Consider the following 15,908-nt stretch of genomic DNA (forward strand, 5'->3'; position numbering starts at 1 on the left):
AATGCTGCTTTTGCTTCGACTTGTTAGAGTATATTTTACTATACATAAAATAAAAGGTACTGAGGTCGTGCTGATCTCTAGGATATAAGGACTAGTAATTAACATCTTTATGGATTTTATATCAACACCCGACCAAGCTTTGAGAATAAACTACTGCATCGAAGTTTCTGGAGCAGAAACCACAAACAACTGAACTGCTTGGTTAACCACGTGGTTAACTGTTGATTTGCTTGCAATTTCAGAGCCTTGACAGGTTGAACTGTTGAGGACGGGCTGGTGGGAAGTACGCGCTCACACCCACGTTGGTGGCGAGGTTATAAGCCTCCCAGACGAGAAGAGGAGCGGCTCCCAAGGCTTCAGGCCTCACAGTCTGCTACTAGCGAGGGTTCAAGTGCAGCTCAGGCCAGGAGTCAGCCTGGGAGTTGATCTAGGCTAGGATTCCACCCAGATGGCTAACGCAGGATCCCCCACACCAGTAGAGACGTCACCGTGACCAGCTCAGATCCCTACACTCTGCTTGCCCACACCGAACCCAATACCCTGGCCCTAAGGACGGACGGTTCCATCGCATTGCAGAGTCAGAGAGTGGCTGGAGGGGGCACCGGAGCTTTCATAAACTAGAGTAGCTCTTCCTCTCTTATTAAGACTTGGAACACTAGTACTGGCCTTAAGGAACGCTGAGGTGGGCCTAGAAACCGAGAATACTAGATTGAAGTCCCCTCCCCGCGGATGGTACGGCCCGAACTGGGCGGGACCCGGAGACCCGGCGCTGTCCCCATCCCACTCTAGGAGACCAGCGAGTGAGCGCGCGCCCCGCAGACCCCGCCTCCGGCGCCGGCTCCGGCTCCGCCCCTCGAGCCCGCCCCTCTGCCTCTGCGGGGGACCGAGGCGGCTCTGCGGTCGAAGCTACTCGTCTCCTTCCTCCTCCCGCGAGTGCCCAGGCGGCTCCTGGTGGCGACGCTGCCCGGGGTGGGAGGCGCGGCCCGGCGGCGGCTGAGCCCTCGGCGCGGCGCAGCCAGCTCTCCCGCCCGCGCGGCGCCGTGACAGGTGCAGGGTCCCCGCCTGAGACCCACCTGCAGGGGCTGTCGTGATGCCCACCATGAGGAGAACAGTGTCGGAGATCCGCTCTCGTGCGGAAGGTGAGTGACCGCCGCAGCAGGAGGCTGTGCGCCCAGCGTGCCTGGGGTCCGACGTGTGTGTGTGTGTGTGTGTGTGTGTGTGTGTGTGTGTGTGTCCCATTTCTTACCCCCTCCCAGTAGTCTGGTCGTCGCCTCTGATCCCTAGTGGACCCCTCCTGCAGCTCTTCCTTCAGTGCACTGGCAAATGCTTTCCAGGATCCAAAACCTACGAATTTGTGTGCTGGCGGGAGCCCCAAGGCTTCTTTTACACCCGCAGGGCGACTGTTCAGTCCTTGCTCCCAGCGCAATCGCGCCCACCCCCCGCGTCCGTAACCCCCCTCCCACACACACCGATAGCGCGCAATCTTTGCAACCTTTCTGTTCCCAATCAGCTTTCCCACCCCCATGAATAGATCCCCAACCCCCCGCCCTCCAGTACCCACTGTTGTGCTGCCCCCATAACACGGCTTCCCGAAGAGCCGGTTTGCCATTCCCAGGCGTCGCGATTCTTTGATCCACTGTTCCCAGCCTCCCTGGGCTGGAGGAGCCTTAATTGGGTTTGGGTTCTCAGTGGGTACCCGGCGGCGTTCCAGTCTCGGGAGTTCTACCCACTGCGGCTTACCAGGCTCTAGTTCGAGGTTTCATTTTTGTTTTTCTTTTTGCGTGAAACCTGCACAGTGAACCGGCCGGCTTCACTGATTTTGAGTAAGGTGCATGCTTCCTTTGCTCCACCCAGGGCCAGCTGTTGAGTGGCTCCACTTGTAGGAAGTGTGCAACAGATGCCCTAGGTTATGGACAAGGGCGCCTTGGGAAAGGCTGAAATGCTGTGCAACCTGACCGAGGAGCCCTCTGCCTCCTGTCGGGCATGTGGCAGGCATTCAGGAAACATTCCTTGGTTTTGTTAGAGCAAAGCTAAAACGCTGTACTTTTATTTTCCTCTGTTTGTTTTCTCTCTACTGTAATCCTGCCCTTGGACGCTGTAAGAGGTGGGATAGCACCATTTTGAGAAATAGTCTATCTTACTGTGATACTGATTCTCATCCCAGTCCCCATCCTTATCCTTGCTCATAAGGTACACGATAAAGTGGTTCTGATGGGGGAGGGGCGGGATAGAAGTGAGGAGAATAGGATTCCTAGCAGGGCGGGGGTGAGAGGGTGGACAGGGGAGGGAGGCAGTAAGAACTGTATCGCTCGCTCTCTTGTGAAAAATAGGGATTCTGAGCTCTTAATAGGTAGAGTTTTCTGATTGGAAGAGACAGGGAACTATTAAATTAAACTGCTGTGTCAGAAGGTGACACAAACGTCAAAATTGACCTGTATCTTACTTAAGAATTTAGTACTATAGGCATGGTTTGTTTTTTTTTTGTTGTTGTTGTTGTTGTTTGGTTTTTTTTTTAATTTTGAGTGAAATGAATGAATGCGCTCACCGATTGAGTCATGGAAGCCATACAGTGAGGACAGTTGGTGTTCAAAATGTCATCCTGTTAGTTGGTGTTTACAAATAATAGCCACTGATGGGTGGTCACAGAGCCAAGGGAATGGAGGGAAGACGACGAGATCTAAAACAACATAAAGCTGTGTCAGGTTGAGAGCCTTGCCTTGGCATTTGAGAGGCTGCAGTGTTGTTTTGGATTGGCACCTGTGTTCTTCAAACCCTTTCCCAACAATTGCCTTGTGGGATCTTGCAACACTTCTGGAGGCTGTTGAAATGAGTATCACGGTGAGGAAACCTGACCCAGAATGCTGTAGTGAGTTGACCAGAGTCAAGCAGCTAGTTCAGCAGCATGCTTGTTTCAGGAGCGACAGACGCTACTGTTCATTGAGTCCATTTGGTCCCGTGTGTCCAGCACAGGGTCAGGGCCGTGGTGCTGATGGGTGAATGACCCCCGCCCCCACACTGGTGAATTTCACCTCATTAAGTTTCAGTATCCCTGCGCTGGAAGTGTGGCTTGTTGGCTGGCCTCCCCCAGGTTCCTCTCCTAGAAATGATCTTTGCCTGCTCCTGCTTCCTAGATAGGACCTAATTCTAAGCTGCAGTCCTCTTAGCCTCAGCTGATTGGAACAAGGTGGGCTCCTCACTCAAGGGCAGCCAATCCCTGAGTGATTCACGAGTTTGTAAGTTTGTGGTTTTCTAGAAAGGAATCCCTGTGCTATCAAATGGCTTCTGGGAAAATTAAGCCTAGAGGCAGAGTGAGAATCGAAACAAAAAGAGGCAGAGTGAAATGGGCTTGCAGGAGAGAAATTGGGTGACTGTAGCATACCCTGCAAATAATACCCAAATAGGCAGCGGAAACTGGGTAAAGAGCAGACCTTGCCCTCCTTCCGTAGTTTTCTGTTCTGAATTCCCAGTGGAGTGTTAAACCATTTCACCTCCTTTGAAGTGACTTGAATGGATTTCAGCTCCCTGACTTCAGGTTGGCTGTCTGCACAACTGCTGTGCTCTTGTAAGTTGTTTACAACCAAACAGTAAAGAAATGCCTTAAATAAAGTAGGCAGCAAATCATCGTAGTGGGCAGGTTGTTAATTGAACATGGAGCAAACTGTGGGTGGCATAGGTCCTGTTTACATGTAGAACTTTAATTTGTGCTTATTAATGAGCAAGAGAGTAGTGATGACTGCAGAGCCCTCTTGTTGTGCCAGCTTTGCGTGTGGAGAATCACAAGGGGATCATGTTAAATACAGATTCTCATATAGGAGCTCCAGGGGCGTGTAGAACACTTATATTTATGACAAGCTCAAAGGTCGGGCTGAACACTGCTGACCTGCAGATAGCAATCTCTAAAGGGCATTGAATCTTACTTCAGAACTAGAGAGTGTCGAAGGTAATAACAGTGGCTTGAAAGAGATGCTGTAAATGGGCATGGCTTACATTAGACTTCAGGAACATGGCTAAGGTAGGGGAAGTCTGGAAGGAGGGTGTAAGTTCCAGACAGGTGGAGTATGGCTGGATCAAAGCATTGTGAATACCAAGTGAGTCATTTGGCTATAGAATTGAATGTTTGGACAAGATCTTAGAGTTTGCCTAATCTAATTTCTCATTTCAGCTTGACACTAATACACAGTCCCTGAAGGGCCTGGTGTGGCGCCAAATCCTTGTCACAAAGTGGTATCCCCAAAGAACCATGTTAGTTCAGTCGAGAAATATGCTGAAGTTTGATGGGCTAGCCTTCCTTGAAAAGGTGACATGAAGGAGATCTGCTATAGATCTGACTGGAGAGTGTTGTAGGTAGAGGGGTCGGTCTGGGCAGAGGCCTCAAGACAGGGGAGTCTGGGATGTTACAGGAACATACCCAGGCTGAACTCTACAGTGAGTGAAGGGCAGGAGACAGACAGACGACACACACACACATATACACACACACATAAATGTTTTATTTGTTTGTTCTCTGAAAAGAGAGTATCCAGTCTGCAGGGTTTTTAAATTTAATTTTAATTTTTATGTATATAAGATTCCAGTGCATGAAGATGCAGCTTCTGAGACTGGACCCTGGAGAGCCTGCAGCAGGCAGGCGTAGTGGCAGCCTATGTGCCTCCTGAGGTTCTGGTGCAGGAGGACCTCTTCTCACTGTCCTGAGCCTGACTAGTAGAGAGGAATCTATCAAACCGGCCAAAGAGGCTCAGTACAATAAGAGAATAATTCAAATTTTATAATCATAACACACACAAGTTGACTGTTTGTGCTGAATGTGATTGTTCACACCTATAATCTAAATGCTTGGAAGACTGAGGCAGATGGACTGCTGAGTCATCAAGGTCAGTCCGGGTTAGAGAGTGAGTTCTAGACTAGCCTGGGCTACAGTATTAAAGGAAAAAAAAGTATTAACATGTTTTAAAAATTCTTAGAAATAGTGAAGTCAGGTACAGGAAAACAAATCAAACTTGGGAAGTTTCAGTTCAAAGGTGATATTGAAACACTCATAGTTAGATATTTTCCAGAAAATAAGAACAGATGAAACAGAAGGTTAAATACTTTTAGATTTCTTAACTGCTATCACAGCTACACCAAATGAATGTTGGAACACAGTTTTCATCATCACAAACTGAAATACTGATGACTCACATAGAGTACTGATGTGGGATTCCCCTCTGTATGCAATGAATATGTTTTATTACCATTGGAATAAAGCAGAAGCTGCTTTGGCCTATGGCAGGGCAGAATAGAAAACTAAGCTGAAGGCTGAGAGAAAGAAGGCAGAGTCAGGCAGACACCATGTAGCCACTGAAGGAGAAAGACACTGGAACCTTACCAGTAGGCCACAGCCTCATGGTGATACATAGATTAATAGAAATGGGTTAATCTAAGATGTAAGAGCTAGTTAGAAATATGCCTGAGCCATTGGCCAAGCAGTGTCGTAATTAATATAGGTTTTTGTGATTATTCGGGTCTGGGTAGCCAGGAACCAATGTGCAGTCTCCTTTTACAGAAAATCATTTTCCTCTCTCAAAAGCTAATGTGGAGAAGCCAGTCAAGGTCAGCCATGCCTGCCATATAAAGTCCTACAAGATGTTGACTCTGTAGGCCTTTCTACTTTATCATCCTGTGTCGGGGACCAGCTTTGACAAGTATACCACTTACCAGGGTAGGGACATGGGGATTAGAAAAATAAGTAAAGAGAACAAAGACACAAATGAAAATAATAAAACAGACTCATAGTGTGGTATCGGGAGAGAGTTCCATATACTGTTGTACCCCACTACTACAGGGAAGAAGGAAAAAGACTGCTTTAACATGATACAAAGGACAACTAGAACAGTTACTTGTGTCAGTACTTAGAGCCATCAAGTCATTGCTTCATGAGAAAAGCATTCTGTTGTTTAGGCAGTGAACTCACCCTAGACCAAGTATCCTGAAGGCAGCCTCTCCTTAGTCAAACCTCTTAATTCAAAAGAGGGAGCAGAAGTATGCTTGAATCTCTGACCTTGGTCAAGGTGGAGTGGACCTACCTGTACAGGCCTTAACGTCCAAAACACAAAACAACCACACCCTAGGTCAGGGTCTGTAGCCAGAGTTGTCATTAACAACTTTAAGCAAACAAACCTCTCTGACCTTCAGACAAGGTGGGAATAGGCTCACACTTTTGGGCCTCCACAGTCCTGAACATATGACTTTCATGCCATCAACAGCATGGTCACGTGTGTTAGCTCTCTTATAGGAGTTCCAAACAAGGAAGCCATGGAAGGGGCATAAGGGATTTTCTTGCAAGTGCCACACATTGACAAATGCCTCATCTGCGTTCGCACCCATCTGCAGGAGAAGCTGGGCAATGGAGTTTCCCAGCTGAGCATGTCGCTACTCAGTGGTGTGCCACTAATGTGAAATGGCTGCTAGGCAAACACGCTCCGTCATAATCGGGGACCCAGACTGCCAGAGCCTGTTGCTTGAAGAAAGTGGGGAAAATTTTAGACCCCATACTTTACAAAATCATCAGCATCATGTTATTCAAGACTGAGGAAATGTGCTTTAAAACACCAACAATAAGCAGACCTCCCCATGGGCTTCTGATATTTTCTGTTGAGTGTTACAGTGCTGAAATGTGAGACTAGTCAAGGTTGTTTAAAACATGCTATGATGTACTTAGAACCTCTGAGCTTTCATCTTCCTCGTAGCAAATGTGATGATATAGAATACTACGTTCAATTCACTTCAAAGACAACAAAAGGAACAAGGTAAGTTCTCACAAAGGACAAATTTTAGGAAGCCTTTTCCGTTGTCTAGACCAAACATGACTGAACTACCTCATTTCTTTGGCTAGCATGTGTGGTGTAACTGCTGTGTGCCAGCTAGTTGGGAGCTGGTACAAAAAGGATGAATGAAAGGATCATAGAGATGGGTTTATAACCAGAAGCAAGAATGGTGATCCAATCTTGAGGTGTCATTTCAGCTAATGTAATTCTGAAGACACTAAGTGCAGCAGACTCATTAGGTTGTCTAACATATAGAGAATCCACCCCGCATTCTGTCAGTTCACCGACAGCGAAACATGATGCTGATGCCTGGTTAGCAGCCCAGGAAAGTTTGCCCAGGCAGAAGAGGCTTGTGAAGGCTGTGAGGAGTCTGCTATGATTGTCTCTGTGGAGAATTCTGTTAGGGTGAATGTCAGGGTGGGGTGGCTGCCCTTGGCTTGGGTTTCATTCTTTGCTCCCTAACAAATGAACCTTTCCATGTTCTTGTCCTCTGACTTGTAAGCTCCCCAAGGGCAGGAATGTCTGTTTTGTTCACTGGTATAATGTCACGCTATGGGAGGGCACAGTGGACCAAACCAGCAATTCTACTCACTCAGCCAGTTTGTGAGTGGGCTTACATATAGGACCATAAGGGACACAAAATAGCCACAGCTCAGAAGAGTCTCCCAGAGTCATGAGTGATGTCTTATAACTGCATAGGAATTTCCCCTTTGGTTTGCCTTCTACCATGTATATACTCGAGAGCCTCCGGGGGCCACGTGCAGCTGGGGCAGAGTTTGCCCAAGGAAATAATTTGTAGGAATTCTGTAACTAACGTGTGTGGTGTGTCCACTGTGTGCCTGTTGGGAGCCGGGACAGAAAGGGTGGTGGATGAAAGGAACTTGACAGTGAGTTCCTAAAGCAATGACTGTGCGTATTTGGGGTCAGTATTTGTTAAATGCAAAGACTGCTGTTCATTTCCTTAGAGTTTGTTTGGTATTTTGGTTAAACTGCGGGTTACTCAGAAGTTTTCTCTGGGTAATTATTTAGGCCGTTTGAGGTTTTTGTGCTTTTTTGTTTTGTTTTGTAAACAAACTCTCAAGTAGGCATCATTATACATTGTACTGCCCCTTTTCAATTATTTCCATGGGCAAAGTCTCTAGAAATGGGACTTCTAGGTCAAAAGGCTGTGTTTTAGTAATTTTCGATACACATTTTAGATTCTCTAGAAGGATTATTTTACTCTTGCTTGATTGTACTTTATCTGTTAGTTTTGTAGTATTTTTGCATGTATGCATGCTAATCTTGCCAGGGGACAGTTTCAGGAGTCGTTCCTCAGTAGCCCTCTATCCTTGGTTTGCTGTTTTGAGGCAGGGTCTCTCACCGGTCTAGAACTCTCCAAGGAGGCTATGCTTTCTGGCTGTTGATTGAGCTCCAGGGTTCTGCCTGCGTCAACCTCTTCAACTTTAGGGTTACAAGTATGCACCACCAAGCCTGACCTTTTTCTTCTGTGTTCTGGGCTCAACTTCAGGTTCCTGTACTTGCAAGTCAAGCATTTTACAGATCAATCCAGCTCCCTAGCCCACAAGTTACCATCTAAGAACTATTATCGTCTAGATTTTTTTTTCCTTAAAATTTCTCCTTTGTTATCACTTTTCATTTCAAGATGACAAGTTTTTACTTAAAAATTTCTTCCAGTACTTCTAGGTTTCAGTTTGTATGAGGACATCGCTAAGTCCTGAGGGTTTCACTTTCTTATGAGACGTCAGGTCATGGTCTTATTTTTGCCTCAAATTTCTCTCCATTCAGTATATTTAATATTTAAATATTTAATAGCTTGATTTCCCCATTGTGGTTTAGGGTGCTTCTTTACACATGAGTTTTTCTGGCGTTGATCTCCTCCCTTAGACCTGGTGCTAGTTAATTTCCTGTCAACACAAACTAGAGCCATGGGAAAAGGAAATCTGAATTGCAAAAATGCCTCTACCAGATTTGTCAATAGACAAGCCCATGAATATTTTCTTGATTAATGATTGATGTGGGAGGGACCAGCCTCCTGTGGGTGGTGCCATCCCTGGGCAGCAATCCTGTGCTGTATAATGAAAGCATCAAGAGCAAGCCAGCAAGTAGCATTCCTCAGTGCCTTCGGTTTTTGTCCCTGCTTCCAGCTCCGGGCTTGAGCTCCTGCCCTGGCCCGTCTTGATGGTGAACTCTAACCTATAAGCCATAAAAACACTCTCCTCTCCAAGTTGCTTTTGGTCATGTGTTTACCACAGTGATAGTAAGCTAGAGCAGTCCCCACCATTCTATATTAGTCCTCTGTCAGTATTAGATTCCTTCATAGCAACTTAAAAACATGTTCTTCAACTCGGCAGTGGTGGTGCATGCCTTTAATCCCAGCACTCAGGAGGCAGAAGCAGGCTGATCTCTATGAGTTCGAGGCCAGCCTAGTCTACTAGAGCTAATTCCAGGACAGGCTACAAAGCTACAGAGAAACCTTGTCTCAAAAAACAAAACAAAACAAAACTAACCCATGTTCTTCAATCTTACTCTTGCTGATCTATATTCTTACAGATTTTTGACTATTTTTGTTTATTTACCTACTCAAATTCTCAAATTATTTATTTATTTATTTAGTATCCTGGACACAACTTCTCCCTCCTCTCCTCTTAGTCCTTCCCCCAATTCCCTCCTCTCTCCCCACCCCCAAATCCATTCCTCCATTTCTATTTAAGAAAGGGCAGACTTCCCATGGATATCAACAAAACAGGGCATATCAAGTTGCAGTAAGACTAAGTACCTCCCCATGTATTAAGGTTGGCCAAGGCAACCGAGTATGAGCCTGTTCCTACTGTTACGAGTCCCACAAGAGGACCCCGCTACACAACTATAACATATATGCAGCATGCCTAGGTCAGTCCTATGCAGGCTCCCTGGTTGTTCATTCAGACTCTGTGAGCCCTTATGAGCCCAGATTAGTTGATTCTGTACCTAGCCAAATTTTGAATGTATCATCAGTCAAGCTAAAAAATGTGCTGAAGTGTTTATTGGCATTGCATTCAAGATACAATTTTAAATTGAGAAAATTAACAAAGTTATTATTCTAAGTTGTGTATGCCCAGTTTTTATAATTCATTGGATATTTTTTTCATTCATGTACTGGAGAACATTTTCTTAGCAAACTACTCATTCTAATGAAGTATACAAGTGTGTTTGTATTGTATTGTATGAAGACATTATGAATGAGATTTTTTTTTTTTGAAAACTATGTTCTTCTTTGTAGCGATTAGGACCTGTAAATTAGAAGAAGCTACTGACTTAAAAACCAGCTCTTGGTTAAATCATCTATTTTTTTTTTTAAATTCATGCGTCAGCCGAGTATTTGGTGTTGAAATGAAATTTCAAGTAAAGTAAATGAAAGTTGATTCAGAATAAAAATTTCACATTCATAAGCCTAAAAGAAATATAAAGAAAATAGATAAATTAATTTTAATGATATATTTACTTTTATTCAAATATTAAATGTCATAATATAAATGATACAATGTAATATATTTAATAATACATACTATCTGTCAACATAAATGATATATAACCATATGTTTGCTTTAACCTAATATACCCAAAATGCTACCACTTCTTCATGTTATAGTTGTATATAAATAGTTGTATAAAATAATGAGATAGCTTTGTTGATTATTTGTGCTAAGTTTTACAGGTATGGTAGGCGTGTTGTTTTTATAATGGATCTCAGTTTGAAGCATCTGAGCCTGCTTCAGATGCTCAGGGGCTATTGGACAGCAGAACTACAATCAATACCTCTAGCATGTGCTAACACATTAGAATTGGCTAGGATGGCCCAATGTATTCAGTCTTATGGTGGAAACTGTGGCTCAGGCAGTTTGTGAAAAACAAAATGGGTAGAGTAGAGATGAAGCTTTCACGCTTCCTTCCTCACAACAGAAGGCAGTCATGTGTCCTAAAACCTCACACACGATGTTAGTGCGTCATTGCTTCTGCTTGTGAATGACCTTCTTGTGGCAGTTTATGGGTCTGCTTGAGTATACTGTGGCATCCTGTCTTTGAAACCTGTCGTTTTGGTTTTGCTTTCTTAAAAATAGATTTAATAAACAAAACCCATCTTCCCTACGTTCTACTCATTTTTATTTCTTTGATAACAAATGTGAAATAGATGTAACTTTCTACCGCGTGTTTTTATGTAAGGCCTTTTTCACCTTCTCCCCTGCTGGTCTGAAGGACTGTAGAACTGGGCTTCATGGATTATTTACACCTCTAATTGCCTTGGCAAAGAGAAGTGTCGGTGTTAAGTTAAACCTTTATTCATTATTCTGTGCACATTATCTTTGAAGATGGCTGATCTTGAGCCTGCTGGGACTATGCTCAATGGTTCAGCTTAGTCATGTGACAGACATTTCAAGTAGGCACTGCTAGCAAAGGCAAAGCCAGACTGTGTGCTGGACCAGGGAGCCTTTAGTGGGACAGCCCTGTTTAGTGAAGTATGGGAAGGCTTTAATGATGCAAGCAAACTCAGGTGAGCAGCGGTGAATTCAAAGGTTGTTTTGTTTTGATTCCAGTCTGGAAAGGTTGAGCTTGTAATTGGCTTAGGCCCTGCCAAACCTCTGGTCGCCAAGGTAAAGTGAACCTGGTGTAAAAGCCGTTTCCTTCCAGCCTTTGCAGTCATCTTTTCTCCCCTTGGCAGCTCCTTACTCTCCTGGAGATGTAGTCTAACTCCAGTCTTGATCATCTACAGAACTCTGACTTGGTACTTTTAATACAGGACACAATAAAAGGTGGGGGTTTTATTTTGTTTTTTTCCTACTCCTCTCCAACATTTGTTGTCTATGATAGCCATTCTGACTGGAAAGGGCAAGCTAGTGCAGCCATTATAGAAATCAGTATGGCGGTTCCTCCATAAAGAGCTCTCAGTGACTCTTCTGTAGCACTCCTGGACCGATACCCATAGGACTCCATAGCCTACCACAGAGAATGTATAAATTCATGATTCCTGCTGATAGGTTCATGATGTCCAGGAAATGGAACCATCCTAGAGGCCCAGCAACAGATGAACAGATAATAAAAATGTGATGCATGATACACACACACACACACACACACACACACACAATGAAATATTATTCAGCTATAAAGAAATATGAAATCATGACATTTGCAAGGAAATGGATATATCTGAAAACTATAATATTGAGAGAGGCACCTAAACTCAGAAACACAAAATCCTCATGTGCTCTGTCATATGTTGATCTTGGCTGTAATGTAATCATATGTGTATGTAAACAGGTGACGGTGGAATGAAGTGTCAGGGAGGAGACAAAAGAAGGTAATGATGGGTGAGGAGGAAGGGTGGATGATGTGCAGAGGGCTGGAAAGAAGAAAAGAAACCAGAGCAGGGAGACCACAAGGGGGAACCAGAGGTTACCAGGGAGTGTGGGAAAAGGGAAGGAGGCCCACAGAGCACACTTTGAGAATTTCGTGATTGTATGGAAGGTGTTGTTTGCTACTTTTAAATTGTTCCAGGGCAAGGGGTTTGTAACCCAAAGTTTTCCCGTGGTTTAAAACTATTAAATCACTACTTAATGCGTAAATTGCCTTGCTGTACATAAAAAAAGTTGTTTTAAAAATAAAAAATATTATTCACACATACGCACAGAGATGCAAACATCTTGCCACCATTTCCCCAGCCCTCAGTGCCTACCGCAGTGATTGGTGCAGCCCCAGGAACAGATACCCTGTCTTCATTGAAGATGCTGGTACCTAACACAGCATGGACTTCAGGCCTTTGCACTTGTGGGCAATTTCGAAGCTGATCCAGACAGACCTACCAAGGCTTCTGAATAACGTTGTTTGCATCTTCTCCACTGCTGCTCTTGGATGACACACCTAGACACACTGACTTCAGGTGCCAGAGTTCGGGTTCTGAGGGCCTCCCCAGCCCATGACCACAGCTCCCAAACTCCTTCTGCTCCCATGGTGTCATTCAGTAGCAGGGACCAGCTGACCCTTTCAATTCTCTAGTGTATCTTACTCTTTTTCTTTACTTCAGGCCATGTCCCATCTCTGGTCAAAGAAAAAAAAAATCTCCATGCATAAATTTCACCCAGATTTGGCATGTTATACCTTATTAGGAATATGCTTTATTAGAAATATGTTGGGTTCCTTCAGCCATCTATGCCAGAATTGTAATAAATGTTCTCAGGTAAGCTCTGTCCATTTTACTAATTTTGTTTATTTCCACTGGTGTCGGCTGACGTTAGAAAAATGACATGGAAAAACGGTCTACCATCTTTAGTGCAAAATTTGCTCAATGTGGGCAAGGCAGCGGCAACTTTGTGTGAACTAAGTGGTACTCAGTGCTGGCTTCATGGTCTTATTGGGGGCTTCTAAACCATTTGGAGCTCAGACAAGCTACGTGGATCAAAGGTTGTGTGTTACCTCTTAGGTGACAATGATGTGTATCAGTGTCCCAATACACTGGCGTAGATCCCTGAGTTTACATGATGGCAGGGAAGATGAGGAACAGAGTGTGGGAGGCCACAGTGGTTACTAGCCAAGACTCCAAGGGCATGTGTCTGTACCTGGTAAAATTTTATCTTATCACCTGGCTACCAGATGGTGATAATTTTACTCCTTTTAATTCCCCTTCATGGGAATGACTGAGTTCATGAGATGATACGGCCATTAGGTTTGGAAGCTTTTCTCTCGGATTCTGAATTGATTATTCAGTTCAATATAACCAAATGCAAAGTGTACATGGTTTGTTTTTAGCTGTGTTCCAACTACTCTACAAGCTTGTTGGCAATGAGTGGTTCCAGTCCTCACGGTCTCTAACCTCCTTGTAGTGGTAACTGTTTTATTCACTGTTATATCTGTCCTGTGTTTGAGGGCCAGAAATATATCGTTACTTTTCAGCTAACAGGGAGGAGGGGGAAGCTTAGCAACTTGGCAAAAAAAGGTCTTTGAAACATCTTTGGTGACTTTATCTACAGGGAGGAGGCGTCCCTGTGAGATCCCTCTTGATTCCTCTCAGGGTTGTGTCTGAAGCGCCTTCACCGACAAGATCATAACTTTTTTAAAGCCAGTAGAAGAGAGAAAGTTCTGGGTTATTAGTTCAGTTCAACACCAATTAGCCACCTCTTTTTTTTTTTTTTCAAAAAAAAATCAGGAAAGTATCATTGCACAGGTTGACTTTTTGTTAGCTACAAAATGAATATAATTAGCAAAAGGAAAAAAATTAAGGCCCTCTTAATTTCCCTAGATACTTACTCGAATTTCCCCTGGTCCTATTAAGTCACTCTCCTCATGGACCTTATTATCAGGGTTTGCAAAACAATCGCCTCTATATTTTAATGTTGGCTAATACCGAAGAGCAAAGCTTTCTGTCTGAGCTTGACAGTTCTCTTCATGTTAGGCCTGTTTCCGTATCTTCGACTGGAATCGTCTTACAAAGACATCCACTGATGCAGTTGAATGGCATCGTTTCTGGCTGTGCTTGTGGCTTTGGTCTGTTCACTGGCAGCTGTTGATCATGGAAATCATAGACAAGAAGAGTGTGTTTGCTTTAAGACAGACCCCTATGGCTCTCGGTCCTTCAGTGCTCCCCCAGGTCTCTTTGTCGTCTTTTGAAACATTTTCATACACTATGTTTTGATCACATTCTTTCCCCTTACCCAGTTCCTCCCAGCTCCTTCCCTCCTACCCAACTGCATGTTCCTTCTCTCAGGAGAGAAAGAGGGAGAGAGGGAGAAAAGAAAGAAAGAAGGCAGGCAGACTAAAACAACAACAACACAAAATAAGGTGAGGGAATCACTGGGTGTATCAACCACACTCCAGCGCCGGCCCTATGCCCAGGAGGTCTTGGCCAACCCAGAACAGGTGTTCTGTTTGACATCTTGCACTAGCGTCTTATAAAGAATTCCTCTGAGAGAAAGTGAAATGAGGCCCTTAGACTTCCCTGTAAGATTACTGAGAGCCACTGGTCCCGCCCCTTCAAAAGCACTGTGGCCTTGGCAGAAGGCTAGTAACCCACCAATAACACATCTGCTTTGAAAAGGAAGGAAAGTCTGGTGACACAGTGGAAGTTTGGGGGAGCTCCTAGCATGCTCCCCACCCAAAGAGTCGATTTCATTCACACTGGGAAGACAGTTGAAGCAGGAGGTGGGAGTGTCAGTGGAGACGATGATAAAGGAGCATACAGAGGACACAACTTGAGAGTCCAACAGATTCGTTGCTAGAAAAGATGTAGTGTGTTGAAAAGAGAGTCCAAGTTTGGGCCAAACGGGGGCACCATTGCGAAGCTAAACCCTCAGAAAGGGTGAGGAACTCCCAACATGCAAAACATGAGAAGGATCATTCTGCCCCGGGGTGGCCTTTATCCATGGCGTCAGAAAAGTTCTTGAAGCTTTTGTTCCATCCCTCCCCTCAACATGCTGAGGCTGCTGGTAGTCTCAAGCGTGTGTAGGTGTCGCTGCCTTAATGTCACTGAGAACTGGGGCTGGGTCTTTGAAGTTCTGCAGCCCACCAGCTGTCACTTACACACCCCAGTCTCGTCTCTCTTCAGTGGAGGTTTCTGTCGCCTCTTCTAGCCACATCCTGGCAAGCTAAGGGAAGCCAGCTCTGACCTACTTGGATCTGTGCACATAACCCTTAGATCTGCTCATTGTCTCACCTAACCAGGCTCAGGTTGTTCAGTCCTGCCCACGTGCTTACGCCGACCAGGCGTCCCCAGCACCACACCCAGTCTTGTGGTTACACTAGGGCAGAATGCTTCTTCATGGCTTTGCTGGTTTTCTAGCCTCGTGTAGTGCACTTGGGTGTTTTGCAGGCCAGGCAGCTACACTACCTTTCATAAATGGCCAAACAGGGTGCTACAGCTTTCTCCTTGGTAGGACATTTAGGGGTAAAAGTTGTTGTTCCGTTTGACACACAGAATATGTTGTTGTGTGCCCTGCTGATGACCCACCCCACTAAGGTTGTAGTTGGCAGCTGGACTTTAGTTCCTTCACTAGGTGGTTTTATTTCTGTTCTTTGTGTATTTTTTGTGCTTGAAGCATTGCTTTAAAGGAATCAAGGTAGATTTTCGATTCTTTA

At 44.8% G+C, this 15,908-nt stretch overlaps 1 protein-coding gene across 2 annotated transcripts in view; it reads left to right on the forward strand.

The window, feature by feature from the left end:
* Positions 1–909: 909 nt before the first annotated feature.
* Positions 910–15,908, forward strand: part of Atp8a1 (ATPase phospholipid transporting 8A1) — a 216,597-nt gene continuing 201,598 nt past the window's right edge. Inside the window, exon 1 of one of the 2 annotated variants that reach the window (XM_087908979.1) lies at positions 910–1,139. In XM_087908979.1, coding sequence (XP_087765105.1) covers positions 1,091–1,139 — 49 coding nt within the window. In that variant the 5' untranslated portion in view covers positions 910–1,090. The remainder of the gene's footprint in view (positions 1,140–15,908) is intronic. The other variant, XM_087908984.1, reaches the window with a different exon arrangement.

Source organism: Myodes glareolus, chromosome 8, assembly GCF_982192425.1.
Source record: "Myodes glareolus chromosome 8, mMyoGla1.1, whole genome shotgun sequence".
NCBI classification, from domain to species: Eukaryota; Metazoa; Chordata; class Mammalia; order Rodentia; family Cricetidae; genus Myodes; species Myodes glareolus.